Here is a 24,870-nt window from a genome sequence, read left to right on the forward strand (position 1 = left end):
GTGATAAATTTTAGATTTGTCTAAAAGATGGTTAACCTCATTCCTATTAATAAATTATGCAATCATAAGGATGATACTTGAATACAAAATGTATGTTATATTTTAAATAAATATTAGTAATCCATATATTTATTTTGTATATTATCAAAAGCTTTGCTTCGCCAAGAAGACAAGCAAGCACTCTAAATTTTTGTAAGATAGTAGTATAAATCATGCGATTTTGATGTCTTAAAAATTATTATTATATATAAAAAAGATATTAAAAGAAAATATATAATATACTTCAAATGATGTGTAAAAAATATATTGATTTTTTTTTTTTTATTGAGATTACTCTTTATTTTTTATTTTTGAAATATGTTTATTTGCTGTTAGATACTTTCTTTTCTGAAATTTATTTATACAATATAATATTTATACAATAAAATGCACAAATTAAGATAAAAATCCAATTTTCACTCTTTTAATTTACAATTATAGAGTAAAATTAATTTCATGGATTTTAATTATATAATTTTTTAAATTGTACCATAACATTAAAAATATGGATGTTGTGTAGGTTTTTAAGTTGAAGCATTAAGTTAATTGTTTTGATCTTCTCTATATTTAAAATTTTACGATTCTAAAACATAATATAGGCAAGTAAAACATCCAACTGAGCTTGATTAACATATTTGTTTATGCTATTATTGATATTAAATACAGTGTTTATGAAATAGAATGCAATTATTTAAAACAAATATCTAAGTTACTACAGTCACAAAAGTCAATAAGAAAATAAGTTGCACAAAGTGAAAAAGATATAGATTTGAAAACTCTTTATGATAAGGTTATTTTATTGCAAAAGTACTCATCAATCCAAATGGCATAATGACACATTTGTAGCTTTCTTAGTTTGTAATGAAAGTTGTCTTGTAAGACTAAAGTAGACATACTTTGGTTAAATTGTAGAAAATTTAACGTCATATAAATATGCACAAAGATGTTTTATTATATATATATATATATATTTATATATACATATACTTACCTTTTATCTTTTTAGTTGATACATATAAACTATCTAAATTAATGTTAGAAGGTTATATATATATATATATATATATATATATTATGTTTAAAAAATAATTATTATTTGAAATAAATTATTTTGGATTTCATAGAATTTATTATTTTATTAGCACATTTGTTGTAATTTTAAAATATCATTAAAGTACCAAAATGAATTATAATTAAATATTCATAAGGTGACATCTACTAAAACAAATTCATTTATTTTAATTTAGTTTTATTCAATGTTTCTTTTGTTATAGATGTAGTCTTTTGTAACCACAAAAAATAAAACCAATTACATTGATTAAATAATGAGCATACAATAAAATATTTTTTAATAAAAAAATAAATAAATTATAAATATATATATGTATACACATATATACATATGGATTTTTTCTTGAAAGAACTAAAAACAATTAGAGTATATGATTGACTTGTTTAATGTTGGTAGATACCAATTAAAGAAATATTAGCATTCGATTTATAATTTTTTATAATTTTACGTGTTGATTTTAATTTTTAATCAAACATTTTGTACTCTTGTTTTTTTATTGTTATATATATATATATATATATATATATATAACAGAAATTAAAATTCCTCTATTTAATTGTAATATAAAATATTGACAAGAAACAAATTCAACTAGAAATTTCCAACTAAAGGTGCTTGCAATAATTGCTGCCATTGAGTATAATAAGGTACAAAAACAAGATAGATTCAGTTTTTATTTTGGCTAATTGGATTTTTTTAATTTTTAATTTTAAAAATAAATATTCATTAAGAGAATTAATAATTTAATATTCCATCAATTTAATAATAAATTTCAATGAGAATCAAAAACAACTTTACTATCAATTTATAAAATTTGAATTTTATCTTCTGATTATCAGTTATGTATGAAAGACATATTTAGAATACATTTTAAAGATAATATTAATCAAATACTAGTTAAATAATATAGAATTTTACCATTAATTAAATATTAATTATTATTATTATTTTTTAATAACTGGTGAGTATGTGTATGTATATATATATATATATATACACCTTGGTTAAAGCTTCATATCTCGTTATCAACTCTCTAAAATAACAAGATAAGGCTTTTTTAAGAATAAATATTTAAGTAAGAAAAATATAATAATAAAATTTTAACATATTTGAAATATTAAAATGATATTACCGAAATTATTTATTATTTATGGTAGTAGTCGAACAGACAAAACGAATAATAGCAGTGCAGTTCAGTTATACCGGTCGCGGAGTAGCGCGGAAACGCTGGGAGGGGGCCACGGTAAACGCGGGTTTGTTCAGATTCAAGCAGGGGAGTAGTAGTAAGTAACAGGGGGCTGTGCCGCGCGGGGCTCAAATAAACAAGGCCTCCTCAATGCTATGGTGTGATCCAAGCTCTCCGCTCTCTCTCTCTCTCTCGCAACACTCCCTTTCACCATTACTCGTAGCGGCTATGGAGGAGGAAGTCTGGGACGGCCCCCGCTGGCTGTACGTTTTCCAGATTTTTGCTTGCATGTCGGTGCTGTGTAGCCGCGTCTGGATCAAAGGGAAGTCGCCTTTCCTCGACAGGGTTCCAGCGCTTGGTCGCTTCACCGCGCAGTTCGCCGCTTTCCACTGTCTCTTCCTCTGCGTCTTCCTCCTTGCCTCGTGTAAGATCTGCATTTCCTTTGATGTGAGATGAATGTTAGCTCTGCAATTTGTTTTTTTGTTTTGTTTTGTTTTGTTTTTTTTTTAACAGGTGGATTCTTGTCTCCCAGATCTGACGATGAGAGATTTTGGTCGAATCTTAACTGTAGTCGGAGATTCCGATTAATTGCGAATCTGAATCTATCTTTGAATTTCGTAATCACGGCTGTGGACTAACAACATCCCGCTGACATTTTCTTCTAGTATTCGGTAAATTTTGGAAATGATAGGCGGAATGGTTCACTAGTGTTTTTCTGAACAATTTTTTTAATCAAAATCTCACTTTTGCTCTTTTCTGTGTTAAATATTTTTCCTTCTGAATTCCTGTTACGCGATTCTGATCTAATTTACCACTTAGTCATTATAATTTATTTTTTTCAAGGCATAGCAGGGTACTTCCTACTGAAGAAATCAGTGTTTGAAATAGTATCAAGGTGGCCTTTGGATGTTGCAGCGGATTGGAGTTTTCTGACTCACTGCAATGGGGTGTTTGTATGTTGTAATGCCAGTGGCAGACGGATTGCTTCAGGTGCATTGGCAAGCGCTGTATCAAAGCTATGGATTATCAACAGCAGAGATGATGACGTTGCTTGCAGTTGGACATGGCAGTTCCTTATTTTTAGGCACATTTCTTGGAATTTCATCCGATTCCCTGTAAGAATTGAAATTATGAAGCAGTATTCTAGCTTTTGTAGTTTACGATATCAGTTTTGTGAGGTTTAACGCCTTAATACTTAGCCAAGAATTGAATAATACTACTGAGACTTTAGAACTGATACTACATGAGAAAGAATTGGATCTAATTGGCTAAGCATGAAATGAAGCTGACATCGTTTTTGACTTGGTGCTGCGTGCTTAGGGGTCGGAAGCGGGCTTCTATTCTTTATTGCATTCTTCAAGCTCTAGGTTGCTTAGCAAAGTTATCCAGCAACTACGAGGTGTTGAGCGTTGGTCATGTTTGTTTGGGATTAGCAAGCTCCTTGTACTTCTCTGTTTTTGAAGCGTGGATGACAACGGAACATGAAAAGGTAAATTCGATGGAGATAAGAATATCTTGTGCGTTCTGGAAACATCTGAATCATTCTTGATCCTTGTTTGAAACTGTTTGATCAGAAGCTTGACACACAGCTCAAGAGTGTAATGTCAACTCTTAATATATCGTAACTTTCCTTAGGGTGGAGATGCTTTTCAAAGGGTTTCGTAGTCAGAACGTTGTATTCTTTGTTGTTAAATTCAGCTTTTGTTCAGACACCCTGATTCAAATATTGTATTCTTGCAACTGCAGGTGGGCTTCAAGCAGGAATTGTTGAGTGAGACATTCTGGATGATGGCTTTCGCCTCTGGCATTGTCGGTATAAGCAGTGGAGCAATCGCAAATGTTCTGATGGAACAGCAAGCGCTTAGTGCAAGGGCTCCCTCTGTTGTAGCTGGTTTCGTGACATTCTTGTGTTTGCTCACTATCATATTTGGATGGAATGAAAACGTGGGGACTCTTTATGGTGGTCTATCCAAACCACTATTGAACGGAATCCAGGCCCTTCGTGGTGAGTCTCCTAATTTTATGGTAATTTTCAGCTCAATGGAATACCAGAATAGGTCATTAGTTCTTTTCGTCAAAGATAAACCTCATAAGTTTATTGTCATTGTTTTGTTGGACGATGTTGTCCATTTTTGTTCGAATGGAAGACCTTTGGTCAGTGTAGTTACTACCCGTTTCTATATAATTATATTTTGAAAAATGATTATATCTCGTAGTGTATATATAATTCTTGTTAGTAAATACATGTATTGCTTTGAAAGGCAAAATTTTGAAGTGTGGAGAGCTGTAATATATATTTTAAAAAACATCTGATCACAATTTGGAATGTGATGCTCTGCAGATAAGAGGATTGCTTTGCTGGGTTTGACGCAAGCTGGCTTTGACCTGTCCATTGCTGTGTTTTGGCTGCTGTGGACTCCCACCCTTGTGGTTAGTTTTACGTCTACTAGCGCTTTTTGTTAGATAGAACATCAATTCAATGTCTCTGTACTAAATTTTTCATCTGGCACTGTGGCTTCTTCTAAAGGGTTCATCACAACTGCACTTTACACTAACAAAAAGCAGATGCTTGCTGACAAATATTTTTTTGGTATTGGTCGGTTTCTAGCCTCCGTTAGCCTCATATGTGTGCATTGTAGGCTTTGGTGCCTTAGGGTTCAAGCTGCTCCATGCCCGCCCTTTTGACCTCGTAGTGTTTGAAAACGTTTTACCTTTTGTTTATTAGAAGTTAATAAGTTAATGGTCTCATGTTTCCTATTTTGTAATTTGTCAGGCAGACGGGCGGGAGGTTCAGACTGGCCTTATTTATGCCTGTTTGATGGGCTCTATGATGCTTGGGAGTTCAATTGCAGCATCTTTCCTTTGTGGCCCTTATAATGTCATACCTGAAATATATGTCCCTTATGTCCTCTTTGTTGCGGGTGCATCTTTGATCTTGCCAGCTTATGATTATCAGGTACTGTTCTTCACTTGAACGGGATTATACGTTTCATATCTTACAGGGTTGCTAACTAGTGTGTGTAAGGTCAAGTATGTTAATCTGGTAAAGTACCTGCTATCTAAGAGTACTTAGTGTACAAATATGCTTGATATGGTTCTGGATCGTAGATTGTAGACATGATCTGTTGTCTACAGATGTTTAATTGGTAGTAAATAGCTCTGAAAGCCGTCTAAATTTTGTTTAAGGTTGGGTTTCTTGTCAACCTAGAACGATCGAGGAACGTGTAGGAAGGTCTTAGTTTTGCTGGTGCTTCTACTGGTTTACCTGGCTTTAGTTGGTTGCTGCTCTCGTAGGGTTATAAAACATTTGATGACACCAATTTTACGAGTGCCACATTTAAGTTCAGTATACGGTTTGTGATTGCAGGATATTCCTGTGCTGGTGACTTGCTTTAGCGTATTCCATATCTGTGTTGGCATTGCCTGGCCATCCTTGGCTAGACTTCGAAGCATGTAAGTCTCCGCAAATACCTATAATTCCATGATGCGTGCATAATTCTCTGTTTTGCGTATCTGACCGTCATGTTTAATTATGATGTGGACGTGTTGCTTGAAATCAAGAGATTACGTCCCCCAGAGGATTTCAAAGTCAAATATTTGTTGATATGGGTTTTTTGATCAACAGCAATGTTCATTGTCTCAAGTCACCTTCTGAAGTATTAAGCTGGTGTTTCTGCGCGCAGCTACATCCAAAATGACCGACGTGCTACAATGCTAAGTCTGTTTCGAGCACCTGTTAGTGCAATTCTGCTGCTAATTTTGATTAGAGTAAGTAATCCTCTTACTGAACATGTCTTTGGGAAATGTCAGTCCTTGGACAGTATTTGTAGCAACGTCATGCTGCGAAATTATGAACTATGAGTCGCTATGTGCTTAATTAAAAAGTACACAATTAGTGTTTTGCATTCTCTAATTATCCTTTCTGCTAACTTGTACGATGTTTCAGGGAGTCTCGTCAACGAAGTTCGAGAACAGTACTGTCTTCAGCATTGCTATTCTGGGCCTTATGTCAGGTGCTGCTTGCATTCGTCAAATTGCACAGCTGCGACCAGCCTCTTCCTATGGTACACATCCATTGCCTCCAAAAGTGTAAATATTTTGTCCCGATTTAACTTCCGCATGAAAACTCTAGGCTTAGATGTGGATTCTGGTCTGCATATTGTGAATTTCTATTACCTCTGTATTAAAAGTACTGGTTTTGTCTATTGGTGCAGACAACCTGAACTGGAGGCATCGCTCAGATGTATAATACCCACTTTGTTTATAACAGATTGACCATTTTTAGTGACGAAGTTTTGACTTTGGTGAAATTATGCCGCCTCAGTTTTGCCCATCAATCGTGTAAATGCTACCTATGCTCTGAGATAAGATTCGAGCGAAAACAGAGACCTCGGAGTGTCTCATTTGCTTATTTCACTCCAAGGCTTTTGATCGACTCCTCGTTTCAAACAGACGGATGACCAGTGCATATGGTTTCAAAAGCATCAGTGGCCACATCCTGACCAGGATTCTGAAAGCTCGGATTACTGCCCCAGGGGAAGCTTCACACTTTAGTGTTGTTTTAGTTTCAATTTTGAATTCCAAATAAATTAAATTTCTAGATATCATTCGTGTATAAGAGCTTTAACTTTTGTTGGCCCCTACTCCAAGTGGGTCAGATGCGAGAAGAACCGCATTGAACATTGTTACCGTGTACTCACTTGTAAGTTTGAGAATGAACAAGACAGGAAAGAAGTTCAAGCCTTGATGATTTCCTTTTACTTAACCCCTGATGTTTTACTTGTATTTTGACACATCTCTATCCATAAATTTTCGGTAACTACCATGCGAGGCTCTGAAAGCAGCATCGCCCTATTGAGAGGCTGCAAATCGGACGATGTTTTTGTCTCAAAGCTTATATCGTCTTCAAGGTTTCAAATTGCTCAATGGCTTGAAGGCTTGCTGTATTTTCATTCCATTGTGGACGGTTACTTTGGGGTGGCCACCTAGGTGACTTTGTCGTGTCAACTTCTTGGTAACACTTGTGCCATTGCATACAGAGGGTCAAATGCCTCATTCAATTCTCTCTCTCTCTCTCTCTCTCTCTCTCTCTCTATATATATATATATATATATATATATATATAAAAATAAAATTCAATTTTACTTCTTTGTACTCATATTCTCTTGTGACTCCTTCGGGGTCAAATTTTATATGTATATCTTTTGTAATTAGTTTCAAACAAAAAATATGACTATCTTCTTAGGTTAAAAATATTATGTATTTAATTAATGTAATATAAAAAATCCAATGTTTGTGACTATATATTTTTTATGTGTGTGTACATATGTATATATGATAATTTTTTACATCTAATAATATATATATATATATATATATATATATTAGTTTATTTTATTTTATTTTTAGATTAATTCAAAATAAAATACTAAGTTAAATCACAATTTAATACCAACTTCCTTTCTAAAATATTAACAACTACATTTATAAACTTAGATTTCTGATCTAACAAAAAATAAATTGTCATTTTATATATGTAGTTATGATCAAACTAGTAATTTAAAATTTAAAATAAAACATTAAATATAACAAAGTATTTTTTTCAAAATACTATAATGCTTATAAAGCTCAAATATTTTGGTACACTCCCTCCTCTCTTAGATATTTTGATATTCTCCATGGTATTTTTAACTTGGGTATTGGAAGCTCAATCCAAGTGAGTTTGGAAATTTCTTTAGGATAATGAATCAATGAGTTTGAAAGAGGGTACCAAAATATCTTAAAAAGGAGGGGGGAGGGACCAAAATGTATGCATTTTATCTATAATTTCAAGAAGTATCACATCAAAATTTATTTTAAATAAGTAAGTATATATATATATATATATATATATATGTATATATATCATTAAATGATTATAATATTTTTAAATTTTGTTTTTTTATATAATTATAAAATAATATTAGAATATAAAAGATTTTTATTATTTTATATTTTATTACTAAAATTACCAAATAAAAGTAATATGTGGCCAATAATAATACCATGTAATTTGATGGCTATTGAAATCAATAAGATAATTTAAAAGTAAATGTTTGAATTGTATTTTTCAACAAATATATACATTCTTGATGCAATTTCTAAATTTGATGCTTATCGCAACAATCACTACTATTGATTGTATCTAATCTTTATTTATTGGTTAGATAGAGAAGTTGGGTGGAATTTGCTCAATTCAAATCCCATGAGTTAATTGGGTGAAATAGGTAGAATGTGCCTAGTCAATAGGTATGGTATTAAATTGAATAAGGCTGCAAATTATGCAAATCTTTAACCTCTCTATAGGCTAGGCATAATCCTCTTAATCTAGGATCCTAATCAATTAATCAAAATTAGCAAGGCACTTATTAGAGATATTTTTTGAAGCATAAGTATAAGTATATATATATATATATATATATATAATACATTATTCATAATATTTTATTCATAACAAAAATAGATTGTATAAGAAATCCCTTTTACAATCATTATAGTACATAATTTCTTCAATGCTTTATGAAGCTAAGTTATTATTATGATAAGCTTTTGACCCTCTCATATTTCTAAGTAGGCACAATCTCACATGTCATGTCACTTTAGAAATCTATGAATTGTTGCCAAATCTCAAATAAGTCCTGATATTCCATATTACATTTTTTTGTTTCAAAATTTTTAAATACAAGTTCAACATGCATTTGACATATTCAAAGATGTTATTGCAATTAGTTGTAATAAAGACTTATTCAAGAGATTGTATCCTATTGCCTACAAGAACATAAATCAACCTTCTAAGTTTAATTTCTTTTATTTAAATTTGAAATTTGAAAGTTTAAGTTTTTTAATTTTAAGATTATAAATAAGATATTAATAAACCTTTTTATTTTTATATGCATTACAAATTTTATTCTTATTTTTGATTAATAACAATTTTATTTATTTATTTTATTTATTATTTTTTAGAAGATGTTAAAATCTTTATGATTTTGTTTAATTCTTTTGATGTAGAAGTTGCCAAAAACACACTTGTAGAATAAATAAGCAAAATCATGTAAATACTTAATAGATCATATGGGGTTTTTTGTACCATCAATAGATTAATATATAGTGTCAATAGATTAATTTAAGATAAAATATTTATAATTAATTATTATCAGTATAATAAAACTAATAATATTTTAAGTTTTAATCTTGAGTTATTTGGCTTTAAAGCAAATATTTAGCATTGATATATGTAATGTATAAATGTGTAAGGGTGCTTTTTAAACTTTGTATTCTAAAAAGATGCAATATACAACACATTTTCTTATACTTGATGGACTTTATTCTTATTTATTTATATTAGTTTTTAAGTAGAAGCTCATGTGCTTCATATGTTTTCATGGTCGGTTGTGTATTTTAGAATCTACTTTAGAATCTACTTTAGAAATGGTGAACTTAAATTGGTTGTATACAAAATTCATCTAAAATATGTAACATAGCTTAGTTGAGTTAAATATCAGCCTAATTTTTTTCCTCAATCTATTCTCTCATTATAATATTCTATATGTTTATCTTTAATATATATATTCTTCACACAAAAAATCTATATTCAAATTCTATTCTACTTATGATCAAATTGTAATGTAACTTATTTATTTTTTGTTTGTACAAAATCCATGTTTGTAGATTTATTATAAGTCTCTATTTTAGCCTATTTGTAGTATTAGAGACTTTTTTTTATTTTAATAATAAAAATATTAAGTGCATAATTTCTTAGACAAACTCTTTAAAATGTGCATGCTTAGAATATTAGTTGGAAATATATTTTTATTTAAAAAAAATTTATATTATATATAATCTACTATTTTAAAAATAATATAATAATTACTATTTATATAATTTTAGGAAAACCTCAATTATTTAGTAAATTTTTATAGATATAATTTAAGAATAATAAGAATTAAATATAGATAAAGTAACATCTATCAACACATCTTTTTGTATCACTTAGTTTAATCAAGTATATCAACTATTTCTATTTTTTTAATATTGAACATAAGCTCTTTAAGTTTTATGATATTAATCCAATTCTTTTGCATATAAATCCATTTGATGGCTTGTTATTTAATATTGCAATCATTTTTTATTTTTTTATTTTTATTTTTTATTTTTATTTTTTACTAGTTAGTATAAGTATAAAATATAAAATCATTTTTTTGCAAATCTAATAATAATTTATACCAGTTTTTAATACTTTTTACATATTTGGAATAAACAAAAGGCAATTTGAAAGAAACACTCCTTAGTTTATTTTTTCTACAATCAATTGCACTTGTTCTTTTAAGTTTAATATAATAAAAGAAATTAATCTAAACTATACTTTATAATAAAGACACAAGGTGAGAGGTCTTAATTTTTAAATTGCTTGATTGATTGAAATCAAGATGTGTCTTTAAGTTAGCTTTATATTTAGAAAAACTAAGTCCAAAGGATCTAAGAAGAAAACGATGAGATAGAATGCATTTTTTTCTAGCATGGTATAAATAGTGTTGTTTCCTAGAATTTCCATTGTGTTTATCTCAAAGAAGTAGTATTTAGAGAAAATTAAGAAGCTTCATTAGAAAATGCTCAAAGTAACTAATAATAATAATAATAATAATAATAATTTTCATTATTATTTAAATAAAAATATGAACTAATACATTTAGATTTTTAATAAAAGAATGATTTGATCCATTTCATTGCCTCTTCTCACTTTATGCTATATCCAAAAGTCAAACCTTACAAAGAAGTAATTTTTATACCAAGGAAGAGAGCTTTGCAAAACTTTTGAACCATGACCTTTCATAGTGAACTTCCAGATATAAAGTGCCCCTAACATCATAATATATATATATATATATATATATATCTAATTTGTTTCTCACAAATCCCATCACACAAGTAGCTGTTTGATTCCTCGGCTTCGTCGTGGCTCATCACTACTTCATGAGCTGGCACAGAGCATGCAACCATCAATGCAATCTCAAATTGGACACATTGGAATTTAATGCAAACCTTCTTTTTTTTGCAAGTCTTCCGTTGCACTGGTTGTTGGACTGTTGGGTTGGGTTTTCGGACAACGCGTGTGGAGCTAATCCATCCAGATGTGCAGATGTGTCAGTCTAGTGGAGATTACCAGTAATACTGAGAGCGATGCTGTTTCTCTGTAAAATCCTTGTGAATGATTGGAGAGCAGATTGAAATTCTTAAACGCTCACTACGTCCATCTATTATTCAAGCAAGGTCTTTTGGGTATGGCTAGTCCTCTTCTGGGAATCATACCAGGCCCCACCCCCCAGTTCTGAGTAAATTCTCGACATGGAGGGCTATAGCTGCATGCGCCCATGTCAAATAATTCTAGTTGTTTAGGGTTATTCTGACAGATCTGTTGGACTAGTATCAAATGCATCCAAAAGAGTCTCTGACCTCTTGGTGATGAGATGACGTGTAAATGCTGTGAAACTGTCGTTCTCTTCACAACTCTACATGATTGTGCAATGCTGCGCCGCTGAAACAGGGTCCTTCGGTGGAAGCAACTTTAGAAATGAGGTGGAAGTTGGTCGAAGTGAGGCGCATGGTTTCAGAACATAATTTGAGCCTACACACGTCACACACGCTTCACAAATCTCTTTTGCTAGTACTGGGAATGCTTCATACTCTAGTAGCTATTACTTACTCGATCATTTCTAGATCTTCAAAATAGTGGACTGCGAAGCCTAGGAATCGCACAGAACTGTTATGCTGATGGGTCTTAGTTTCGTAGCTTAAAAAATTGTTGGTATAACAATCCTGTGCGTCTAGCTCACATCGAGAGTTTAGAGTCTTGTCGAAGCTTTCAAATGCTGTCAACGCCTTGTCTCAGGCTCTTATGTTTGTGCGCACACTGTTACTTGTTGACAGGTTGGACAAGTCTAAGTCTAGCTGCACACATCACCATACACGCCTTGTCCTCATAGCTACATACAGGCACTACTCCATTGATTTGCTATGTGTGTTCCGTGCTGAGCATCGTGCCTCATATCAATCCGTCGTGCACTATGTTATATTGCCACCGATCTTTCGCAAATAGCGTAAATGGTGAAGTTTCCTTCTTCGACCGATTTCTCTTTTCATTCTTGTCTTTTGTGTTCCAAAACCTCCAACTCCTTGCTTCAAGTTGAGATCAAAGAGGAGCGTAAATCATTTTCACCTGCGCTGGAGTTGTGACCTTCAGATCAGCATGTTGAAGGTGAAGTTGGAATCCGCTGCTGCGATGCTTCTTTCTCTCTTCGAGCTCATTCAAGTTCTCCTTGGAATTTTGCTAGTATGTGTATGCGTCCGAGTGGTGTCATATCTTGAACACAAAGCTGCGAAGCGTTCTCTGACTCTCATTCCCGTCTCCTTCATGTATTACCTTACTACCCAGCTCTGCTTTTCCTTGGTTCTGGTCACGTGCTTGTTCCGGTTCCTTGGGCTGCAGCAATATACCGCATGGGGAATTCTTTCACCAGTGGTATGTGGACACTAGCAAAGTAGGCTCCATGGAGTGGAAACGCACTAAATGAGGAACAAGAAGAACTCCAAGACATTCGTCTCCGTTGCACGCCACCGAAGGAATTACTTGGCTTGCCCAGCAGCTCGACCATTTTCTCCTTCATGAAAGTTGCTGAAAAGGTCTCCTTCTTCTACTTCATTACTCTCTGCAACTTTGATAGATCAGACGACTCTATCATGAAGAAAGCTGTGAATTCATAACAAGAAACATTATCACTGAACACTAGTCGCATTGCTTGTGGCAATTTCATTTTTGCTTTGGTTCTTTTCAGTTACAAACACACAAGAAATGGCGAAGCAATCAACAAAGTGGAACCCCTGGGGAAACCGTCGGTAGTCCAGGCTTATTCATAAGATTTCCCACCAAGAGCATAAATCTTCAAGTTGATAGACCTTGGCATTACTCAATCGAAATCATTACGCTTTAATGTACAAAACGATAGAAAATGAACGTCAAATCATTCACTGACTGTACAAGCTCCATGCAGCGGAAAATAAGACCACTCAACTTCTGAGCATCAGATAATAAGACACATGTTTTCAGACAATATTCATGAGCTGCTCACATTCTTGCACATTCTGCTCGAACGTCACACTTGACAAACAGTTAGCAGTTCTAGCTTTCTCTATTCATATCAATCCTGAATTCCAGTGATCACTCAATAGCAAAAATGTTGTTGCAATTGTTGAGAGCATTAAATGTAGCCAGTGCTCTCCATAATATTTACTTTAGTTTATAGTAAAACTGTTGTAAACTTTAGCTACAATTTTTGGAATGTAGTGGGGAGAAACTGTTTATTTTCTTCTCTTCTCTTTGTATATGAGAAATAATCACATCAATATACTCTCTCTAATGTGTGTGTGTATTTGTGCACATTACTTCTAACTACTCTTGTGTCTCTTCAAATATTTTCAACATGTTATCAACACAATTGCTCTTATGTACTAATCTTGTTTCTTAAAAACTTATGTGCACTTTATCTTTTACTTTTTCTTCATTTTTTTTCTAACTTGTTGTATTGTTGAGTTGCTATTGTACTGCATCCTATCCTATTGTTGTATTGCTGTTCTATTGTACCCTATCCTACTGTTATGTTGCTATTGTGTTGTATCCAATTCTGATGCTGTGCTGCTGCTATTGCTTGTATTGCATCACATTCTACCACTAACTATTACACACTACTATCGAACTGCCACATCTTGCCACTGACTACGGTACATTGTCACCGAATTGCTACACCCTACTACCAACTATTGCACTCTGTTGCCATGTACAATATCCTATTACTGACTCCCGCACATTGTCGCCAAACTACCACACCTTACCATTGACTGCCATACCCTACTACCATCTATTACATCCTATTGTTAAGCTGCCGCACCTTGTTGCTGTCTACTATAGTCCATCGCAAATCCTTATTTTTGTAGAGAAAAAAAAATTTCTTTAATTTTTTAACATTTTTTTATTTCAAACAAAATATTAGTAATACCATTGGGAGTGGTTCCTACCTCCAAAAGTATCATTAAACACTGCAATTTCCTTCTAAGATTGTGGTACCAAACACGTGTTGCCGTGTATTTGAAGAAGAATATGTCATTCTTGAGAGTCTTCATCTCGATTTTGCCATCTCAAAGGTTGTAATAGTTGCAATGTCTCGTTTGATAGCTCATGAAATGATAGCTCTTGAATTGAATCTACTGGTTCTTAGTTCTCCATCTCCTAAGTACTAAAAAATCCAAAGAAACAATAATACAAGATAAAATGAAATCTCCATTGGACTTGTTTTGCTTTATAGCAAAGAATTTCTTAACTCTTCATCTTGGTTTTGATGGATTTCATTGATGAAAAGGTTTAACTTTGACTAGTGCATTTACTAGATTCTTGGATGGCTCCCATGTACATTCATTAATGTCATATCCATGCTAATGTACTAAATATTCTAACCTATTTTTGTGCCGCCTTAAATCTAAGACTTCTTCCACATCAAATTCTTCATTATTATCTATTTCTATAGGAGGTGGTGGCATTTGTCTCCTTCCTTGTATAACTATTGTCTTATATGACTTAAATAAAGACACATAAAATATATGATGGATTTTCATAGACTTTGGTAGAGGTAACTGATAAGCAATTGGATTGATCTGTTCACAAATAGAAAATGGTCTAAACCTATAATAATTGAGCTTATCACAAAGATAAATAGTATTAATATTATGACAAAGTAATCATACTTTATCCCATATGTAGAATTGAGGTTGTTCCTTGCGATAGATATCTGTATTAACTTTTTGTTGTTCTTGAGCTTCTTTTAATTGTGCCTTCATTATTACATGTAGCTCTAATAATCAATTTGTCACATCTTTCACCACATGATTATCAACTTTTGAAAAGTCAAAAATATCAAATCATAGATGATAATCATAATTGCAAAAAAAGGTGTTTGTTTTGTAAAAAAATGTACTGAATTATTGTAAGCAAACTTTACCAATGGCAAAAGAGTTGTCCAATCATCTTATTGATAGTTAATGATATACCTCAAATACTACTCTAAAATTTAATTTATCTATTTTGTTTATCCATTAGTTTGAGGGTAGAAAGCCAAAGATAGTTTTATATCCACTTTCAATATCATAAAAAGAATTCTCCAAAATCTTGATAAAAATTGAATTTCTCTGTTTGATATAATATCCTTTGGTAATCCATGATAGCAATAGATGTTGTCAAAGAAGAGTTTAGCTATTTATTCACCTTTAATAGATTTTGTACATGGTACAAAATGTGCCATCTTAGTGAAACAATCTACAATCACAAATATAGAATCATATGAACTTGAAATTAAAAGATGCGTGATAAAATCTACAAAGACAGAAATCCATGGTTGTTTTGGTATAGATAATGGTTGGAAGAATCCATAAGGTCAATGATGAAGAGTTTTTGATCTTGAACAAACATCACATGTCTATACAAATTCTTTAAGAGCCTTCCACATTTGAGGCCACCAAAAATCTTTGGATATAAGCTCTAAAATCTTATTATATCCAAAATATCCTACTAGAGGGAAATTAAAATGAGTTTCAAGAGGAAGTAATTATGCTTCTCTTTCTAGAATATATAAGCATCCTTTAAAATAGAATATATTCTCTTAAACTCAAACTTGAAAGTATCTTGAGACTTAGAAGAATTATTTTTAATATCATGAACAAGAGGGTTTGAGGACACACTTATTTAAATCTGCTTGAAAAAAGTCAAATCAACAGTTAATGTTGATTTCATTGCTTGGAGATGAAATTATTTTGGTTTTAGTAAAATTATCTTTTGTTGATCAAAAGCCACTTCTCTTTCTTTTGATATGAGATAAAAATATCTAGAAAGGACATCAAATAAACCTTATTATTTTCTTAGTCGATAAGTGATATTGAACTTAGATCTTGATAAAGACATTCTCCAATGAGCTTGACGATGATTTAAAATAAGTATTGACATGAAATACTAAAGGTTCTTATGATCTGTATACACGATGATTGGATTTGAAGTGCCTTCTAAATAATAATGCCATTCTTGAAAAGAATCTACAATTACAAGAAGTTCCTTGTTGTGGATGTCATAATTAATCTTGGCTATTGAAAATTTTCTTCAAAGAAAAGCTATTGGATGAAGTTTGTCATCTACTCCTATTTGTGACAAGATTGCACCCAAGGAAAAGTCAGATGCATTTGTCTCTATAAAAAATGCTTTAAAAAAGTCGATGCGATGTAAGATTAGTGTAGAAGTAAAAGCTTTCTTCAAAGCTTTAAATAATGCTTCTGTATCTTTACTCCATTTAAGCTTGTCTTTACAAGTTAAGCATGTAAGTGGCAATGCAACTTAAAAAAAGTTCTTGATGAAGATCCAATAGTAATTGGCAAATTCCAAAAAATATTGTACATCTCTTATTATTTTTGAAATCTTCTAATTTATGATTGTATGAATTTTTTTAGGATCTATGATTAGACCATTTTTTGAAATGATGTATCCTAAGAAGCCAACTTGAGTAGTATAGAATACATACTTTTCCATTCTGGCATATAATTTTGCATCTCTAAGTTTTTGTAATACAAAACAAATATGAACTTCATATTCTTTTATATTCTTAGAATAGATTAAAATATCATCTAAATAACAGACAACAAAATCATTTAGAAATTCACAAAAAATATCATTCATAAGATTTTGAAAAGTAGTTGGTGCATTTGTGAGTCCAAAAGGCATGACATTATATTCCAAGTGTCCATACCTTGTTTGAAATGTAGTCTTCTATTTATCTTTTTTTTTTTTTTTTTTTTTTTTTTTTTGATGCAAACCAAATTGTACACTCCTCATAGATCTATTTTTTTTTTTATAGATCTTAGCTTCATTTAATTGATCAAGAAGTCTAGATATCATAAGTAGAAGATATCTATTCTTGATGATAATCTTATTGAATCCTTGATAATCTACATACATTCATAATGATCATTTTTTTTTTTTTTTTTTTTTTTTTTTTTTTTTTACAAATAAGATAGGAGCTCTTGCAAGAGATTTTGAATGGCATATGAAATTCTTCGCCAAGTTCTTATCAATGTATTTTTTGAGCTCAGCCAACTTATTTTGTGATAAAGTATAAATTGGATCAAATGACAATTGAGTTCTTTTTTTTAAGATCAATTGAGTAATTATATGAACAATTCTTTGAGAGAATATTTATATTATTCTTCTCAAAAAAACTTGAAAATTTTGATATTGACTTGAAATTTTACTTAAAATTTTTCCATCATTGAAAATGATTGTGGCATAAATAACAAAAGATAATCTTTTTTTTTTTGTAGCATGCAAAAAAGCTTTTGTACCTATAAGTATAGGTTTGGCTACACTAAAATCATGGCTTTCTACTGGAATAGAAAAAACTCTTAGTGATGTTTGAAGAAAACTCAAGTTTATAAGAAATCCAATCTATCACAAAATTATACTTTTCTAGCCACGATAAACCTAAAATGACTGGATTAGAAGAAAATCTAATTATATTAAAAATTAAATAACTATTATCATCATTTATTACTACATCTAAAGGAAGTGTTTCATGACTAATATCTCCAAAAGATAATGGATGACTATCTATGACTTCTACGTGTACAGTGTCGTAATACATGAAGTCTTGCTTAAAAATGCTTTGGATACCTGGCTGTGGAAGGTAGAATGGAAATTACTACAACAAAATCCTAATTCTAATTGAACACTAACAATGCTAAACAAACTTTATTCAAATTCAGCAAAACTTCAAAAGAATTACAAAGAAACAATAAGAAATCTTAAAGAAATATTAGAATGATTACAAATATATCTCAAATACATCTCAATTCAATCTTAATTTAATCCTAGTTGAAATCCTATTAGATTTTATTCAAAATTTAGGCAAAAAATTAATTAAATCTTAAATCCTAAATATACTCAAATAAAATCCTAAACCAAATTCTAACCAAATCCTAAACCAAATCCTAACCAAATCCTAATCCTAAATCAAATCCTAATCAAATCCTAATTCTAAATTAAATCCTAATCAAATCCTAATCCTAAATCAAATCCTAATCAAATCCTAATCCTAAATTAAATCCTAATCAAATTCTAAATCCTAAATCAAATCCTAATCAAATCCTAATCCTAAATCAAATCCTAACCAAATCCTAATCCTAAATCAAATCCTAACCAAACTCTAAACCCTGAACCAAATCCTATTAATTTCTACAATAGATTTAAACCTCAATAACTAATAAATAAACTATTTATCTTAACTCAAAATTTTCACACTTCTTAAAAACTAAGTTGAAAACAAGCACAAAAAATTTGAAAAGGATCAAAATTACCAAATAGACGATAACCTCAAAAACGTACTCGAGTATTGGCCGGCCTACTTCTCCAACCTTGATGCCAATCTCCCAAAGCCAATATCTCTCCTTTTCACAATTCAATTGATTTCACACTTTTTATATACATAGAAAAACAAGTCTACTATCTTCACCTATAAATTTCACTCCAATCCAACTAATGGTTTGCAAGAAATCTTAAAAACCCTCATTGGACCTAAAATTCTACTTTCTAAGACCTTGACCTACTTAAACCTCAATAACCTTCAATTCAATTATTAGATCAAGCTAAAATTTATAATACATATTAATTACAACTATAACCATTAACCTCCAAAATTTTTCTTGTAGATCTATTACAAAATTCTTGAAATCATCCAAAACGCCAACCCTATTTTATTTCACAAAATCCAAGTCATCCAAAAAAAAACTTGACTTTGTTAAGCTCTTAAAAAGTCATTATGAATCCAAATCACCTAAAGCTAATGCTCATAAAAACCTTATTTAGTCTGCTATCAAATTCCACTCTCCAATCTACAAAAGAACCCCGGAGTCGTCGTCGAGACTTGGTTTTGTGCCTCAAGGTCTGATTTTGATCCTAGTTCATAACTAGCCCTCTTTGGATATCAATATCTAATTTTTCTAAATAAATTTTGCTAGAATTTACTCTTAACTTCTTTCTAAAGATGCCTATATCATTTATTTTTCTAATCTACTTTGTTTTGCCTTATTTATGGTCCTACAAAGTAAGTAGAAGTTAATTTTAAAAAAAGCAGCATTGGTACCTTTTTTGTTTTACTACCCTTTTGACTATTAACTATATTTTTAAGATAATTTTTTCTAATACTTTGAACTAAGATCTCCTACATTATAATAATTTCAACACTCTTTCACCTATTATTCATGTTACATCATGACATCTACCTTTCCTAAATGTGTGCATCCTCTGACATGTACCAATGTTTCTTGAATATGTTGATGTAGAATGTTCTTCATCTTGGTCTAATTCTTGATCTTCAATATGCTCTTCTATTCCAATCTCAATATCTTGTATTGGAATTTTTTCTTCATCAAAACAAATGTCTTCAACTCTTTGTTTAAATAACTTGATTCATTTGCCTAGTATGAGTACCTTCAATTTTGTACCATCAAGTTCTTGTAATAAATATATTCCATTGTTGTATGTCCTTTTGACAATATAAAGCCCAAACCATCTCTTTGCAAACTTCTTTGTAGTGCTATGTTGATTGTCTAAGCTACTATCATAAATTAATATCCAATCACCATCTTCAATTGTCTTAGGTCATAGTTGATGTTGTCCTTGCTTCTTTCAATTTTCTATTGCTACTTCAATATCGTTAGGTCTTCTTTTTAGTTGTTGAATCTGTAATGCTAAAAGTTCTTCTCTGTTGAAATCATTCTTTCAAGGCAATACATTCCATGTAGGTACTACATGTTTTATTAGCATTACTAGTTTTTACCCATATATTAATTCAAAAGGCATATAAATTATTACTAAACTATGAGTTGTACGATCTATCCATAGTATAAATGATAGTAGTCTAGGCCATCCATGTACTTTGCTATTTCATGCCTTTACTAATGCCTTAACAATAGGTGAATATCCATGCTTACTTTTACTATTACCTTTTGGATTATATACTGTTGTTAAAAAAAGTTTAATTCCTATTCTACTAAAGAATTCTTGTGCTTCCTTTGCATCCAATTCACTCCTATCCGCCATGATTTTTTCAATACAACATAATGACAAATAACCTCTTCTAATAGAAATCAACATACATCTTTAATATCCTTTGTTCTTAATACTCGTCTTTCAACTATATTTGATAAATCTTCTTATGCAAGTACAAAATACTTCATTTGTCCAAGTTTCATAGGCATTGCTACTAAATCCACCACCCACTTATAATATAAAGTCAAAAGATATGCTGGATGTAATCCATCTTGATGTCGAATATTTGAATATACTTAATAAATGTTATCCAAATGCCTTGATGCCTTGCCCATAAATTTTCATGAAATTCTTTAATAATCCTTTGTTGAGCTTCTAAACCACATATCATCTTTTGTAGTACTTCTCCTCTCTTTTTGGATGCTTCCATAAATATCTATCATGTAAAAAATATCCATAGGCTTTCTTATGGATTTTCTTAAATTCTTGATTTGTCTAAACTTTTTGTTGCTTTAATATGCTCAAATACTCTCCAACATCTTTCCATTCAATTTCATATAAATCTCTTAAAAATATTTCCAATGGTATATTCAAACATACATATTTTTTTTTGATAATGCATTAGTATGAAATTTTGTATCCACATCATCTTCCAAATCAATCATCTCTTCTTTATCATTATACCTTAATCTTGATAACATATTTACAACCAAATTTTCTTTCTCTGTAATATATTTAAATTTTAGATTCATAGATTTGATATATGCTATCCACCTTAACATAGAAATATCATGAGTTGAACAACTTATAATCATACCTAACAAAGATAGACAATCTCTTTCTATAACTACTCATACTCCAATTAATTAGTCTTTTTCATTTTTCATAGCTATTACTACACTCCATAATTCTCTTTTGATTTACACATATATTCTTTGCTTGGAATTCAATAAATTTCTTCCAAATCTTACTATATATCTATTCCCTTATTCATCATCTTGTCCAACTGCTCAACCTATTCCAATTGAACTTGCATCAACTATTAATACTAATGGCCTTCTACCTTCATAATTTACTTTCTTCAAAGTTAGAGATGAAGAAAGAATTTTTTTTAATTTTTTCATAGCTTTCCATTGTTCTTCTTTCTATTGAAATTTTTGATTCTTTCTTAATAACTCATACAATGGATCTATTATATGTGCAAAGTGAGGTATCCATATATGATAGAAAATATATATTCCTAAAAATCTTCTCACTTCCATTATATTTGTATATTCTTTTATCTTTTTAATAATATCAATCTTTTCTATACTTGGCTTGCGTCCATATGAACCACACATGTATCCTACCACCAAAACTTCTTTTATTCCAAACATTGATTTTACCCCTAATAAGGTTAAATAATCTTCTTCTAACCTTTTCAATATCTTTTCACAATCTTTAATATAATCTGCTACAAACTTCTTACATCCTTTTGAATCCAAAGTCTCATCTTTACTTTTTTCTTCAAATCCCTTAATTGGTACAACATCTAAGAAAGGCATTGGTATTCTTGGAATAAAATCTCTTAACACCTTATGCATTCCATTTATCATATGTGCTACAGAATTTGTAGCCCCTTGTGGTAATATGCACATTTTAACCAATCCTAATGAAGTCTTCATAATTGTCAAATCCCTACTTTGTATTACCAATTGAAATTGATCATAATCTAAATAAAGATCACCCATTGAGTAGATAGCTCTTCCAGCAAATGCTTCTGTAAATTCATCTATAATTGAACTTGAATCCATATTTATAATAATCACTTTATTTACGGGTTGCATGCCTTGTATAAATCTCATTGTTCCATTTTTCTTTGGCACTGTAAATCATCGATTAGAATAAGGTGTCATAGATGATTCTAAAATTTCTATTTTAATCTTTTCATTGAATAAATCTATGAATTTAGATAAATGTGCTCTTGGTACTGGAATTGGTCGCAAATTCCATGGTTCATGATGAATATTAAAAATAACCATGGGTGCTATAATACTTGGATCAATACACCCAATTTCATGCCCTTCAAATGCAAAAGCCTTTCTATGACGTGAAAGCATATCCCTAAAACATTTTTCTTCATATTTTGTCAAAAATCCATCACATCTAACATTTAATCCATTCAATGTAACATCCGTAAATTTATGCCTTATCTTCCTTAGATCTCTTAAATTTGGTTGTGTCGATGCTCTACTTATCTTTTCTTCACAATTTGATGGTAATGGCAAAGCTATTGGTTTGACCTTTCTTGCTACTGATTTATACTTAGTTTCAACACATACCTCTTGGTGACTTAAATTTTATATAAACCCTTAAATTTTATTATAATTTTTTTTAGAATATACATTAATAACTCTATTTTCTACTTATAATTTATATTATAATAGATAATTTAATTCCTCCATAATATTTTCAAAACCTACTTCTTCATATGCTCTTAAAATAAATACATTTTCAACCAATTCTCCATTTTCTTTTAAGTTTTGCTCAATATTTTTAATATAACATCTGTCCATCTTTTTCATCTTGTGAATAGTCTTAAAAGTCAATATACAATCTTGTGTCATTCCAATAAGTCCGGTAGATAATATTTCTTCTTCTAAATTAAGTGGAAGCATTTCTTTCTCTAATCCATTGCAATCCCGCCTTACAATGGTGTGTGGTAAAATCCCTCAAGGTCTTCAAATTTCTCATTTGATAATGAATTCTTTCTCAACTTATCACAATTTCTTTCATGATTAGCGCAAACAGTTAAAAATTGAACTGCTTTCATCCCATCTTGGCTTCTTATTCTTACATAGGCTGAACTATCATCCATTACTTTTGTTTCCATTCATGTAGCAATAATATATGGTTTTCCTAATATAATAGGATATGCAGATATGTCTTACACAAAGAAATTTTGTTCATGAATAATATCTCCTATTGTCACCTTGATATTTAAACATACTCCATACAAATCTGATTTTGAATTATTTGCTATTCTTATCATCCACCCATGCTTAGTATCAATAGGCCATTTTTTCTTATTATAGAATTCTTTTACCATCAAATTGATTTCAAAACCATGATCAATCAATGCTACAACTAGTTCTTCTAAATTCTCTAATTTTATCAAAGTTTTTGTAGTAGCCCTTACCCAATGACTCTAGAATAATGGCTAGAAGCTTAAATGACATCTTTTTTTTTTGTAAATCTTACTTGCAAGACATCTCCAAACTTTTTTAGTTCATCTACTTCATCTTCATTGCTTTCCATTGCTCTTGTTTCTTGTGCATTTAATGTCATAGAGTCTCCTATAGATTTTCATTTTTTCTTTATTATATCAATAATAACTTCATGAAACTGAGGCTTTGTAATTCCTAGAATTTCACCAATTGAAAATTCAACCTTTCTACTTAGAATCTGCTCCTCCAATATCTTCTTCAAATCTGTAGTAGCTTCAATATTTGTTTATAATTTATAAGAAGGAGCCTATGCTTTTTCTTTTTCAATTTTCCTTTTTTTTATAGGAATATTCTTTATTACCTCTTTATGTATAAATTTCTTTTGTTGTCGTGCTTTTTCTCCCTTTGTAATTCTTTTTGAAGGCCCTTCATTATTTTCATCTCTCCTTCATTTTTCTTCTATTAACGCTTCATGTTGACTCCTTGTAATATGAACATGCATAGATAATCTATTTACTGGATCATCCCACTTAGTAATTTGTCGAATGTTATTACCAACATGTTTTAAATTATCTCTAGTAAATTTTTTCCTTTCAGCATAATTCATTGCACTTGTCGACAAAGAACTAGATTCTTCTAAAAACTCAAGATTTATACTTAAATATTTACTAGGATTTGCTTCCACCTAATATATTGATGCTTCATTGTTTGAGATTGTATGCACTTTAAAAGTATCTCCAAAAAATAACTTCATTCTTCCTTTATCAAAATTTTATTTTTAATTTTTCTCCACTTTCTTTTAAGTGTATCATATCATCTTTAAAAAAAACAACTCCTTTACGTAATGCCTATGTAAAATCTTCACATTCCCTCTTTGAATGATCTATGCTATCACACCACATGTACTTATGTACTACACCCTCCATTGGCCTTAGTCTTTGTTTTTGTTGATACTCTTGATGATTGACCCTTCTCTTCAAGTTTTGCAAATTTTATTTACAAATCTTTCATTCAACGTATGATTTTATTGATGCTCATTTCTTCTTTCTTTGATGTAGCCATTGAAGGTTGAATCAAAGATGTTGGATGGGTACTAGACACCTTTACCTTAGATGCTTATAATGGTCTTTGAATACCCACCCTATCTTTTTTTCTTTTTCTTTTTGCTAATAATCCTACTACCTACTCTATTTCTTTCTAA

The 24,870-nt window shown here is 30.8% G+C and overlaps 1 protein-coding gene and 1 long non-coding RNA gene across 2 annotated transcripts; both read left to right on the forward strand.

Moving 5' to 3' along the window:
• Positions 1 to 2,444: 2,444 nt before the first annotated feature.
• Positions 2,445 to 7,062, forward strand: LOC112273013 (uncharacterized). The gene is made up of 10 exons (XM_024501312.3): positions 2,445 to 2,721; positions 3,268 to 3,412; positions 3,618 to 3,786; positions 4,044 to 4,302; positions 4,639 to 4,727; positions 5,071 to 5,253; positions 5,665 to 5,750; positions 5,981 to 6,065; positions 6,244 to 6,361; positions 6,512 to 7,062. Exons 1-10 carry the CDS (start codon positions 2,448 to 2,450, stop codon positions 6,544 to 6,546), a joined length of 1,443 nt encoding a protein of 480 aa, XP_024357080.1. The 5' UTR covers positions 2,445 to 2,447; the 3' UTR covers positions 6,547 to 7,062.
• A 4,786-nt stretch (positions 7,063 to 11,848) lies between these two features.
• On the forward strand, positions 11,849 to 13,782 carry LOC112272990 (uncharacterized). The gene is made up of 3 exons (XR_012216123.2): positions 11,849 to 12,588; positions 12,766 to 13,013; positions 13,166 to 13,782. It is a non-coding gene; the product is annotated as an uncharacterized LOC112272990 (long non-coding RNA).
• Positions 13,783 to 24,870: the final 11,088 nt, after the last annotated feature.

Source organism: Physcomitrium patens, chromosome 20 (genome assembly GCF_059467195.1).
Source record: "Physcomitrium patens ecotype Gransden chromosome 20, ASM5946719v1, whole genome shotgun sequence".
Classification (NCBI taxonomy): domain Eukaryota; kingdom Viridiplantae; phylum Streptophyta; class Bryopsida; order Funariales; family Funariaceae; genus Physcomitrium; species Physcomitrium patens.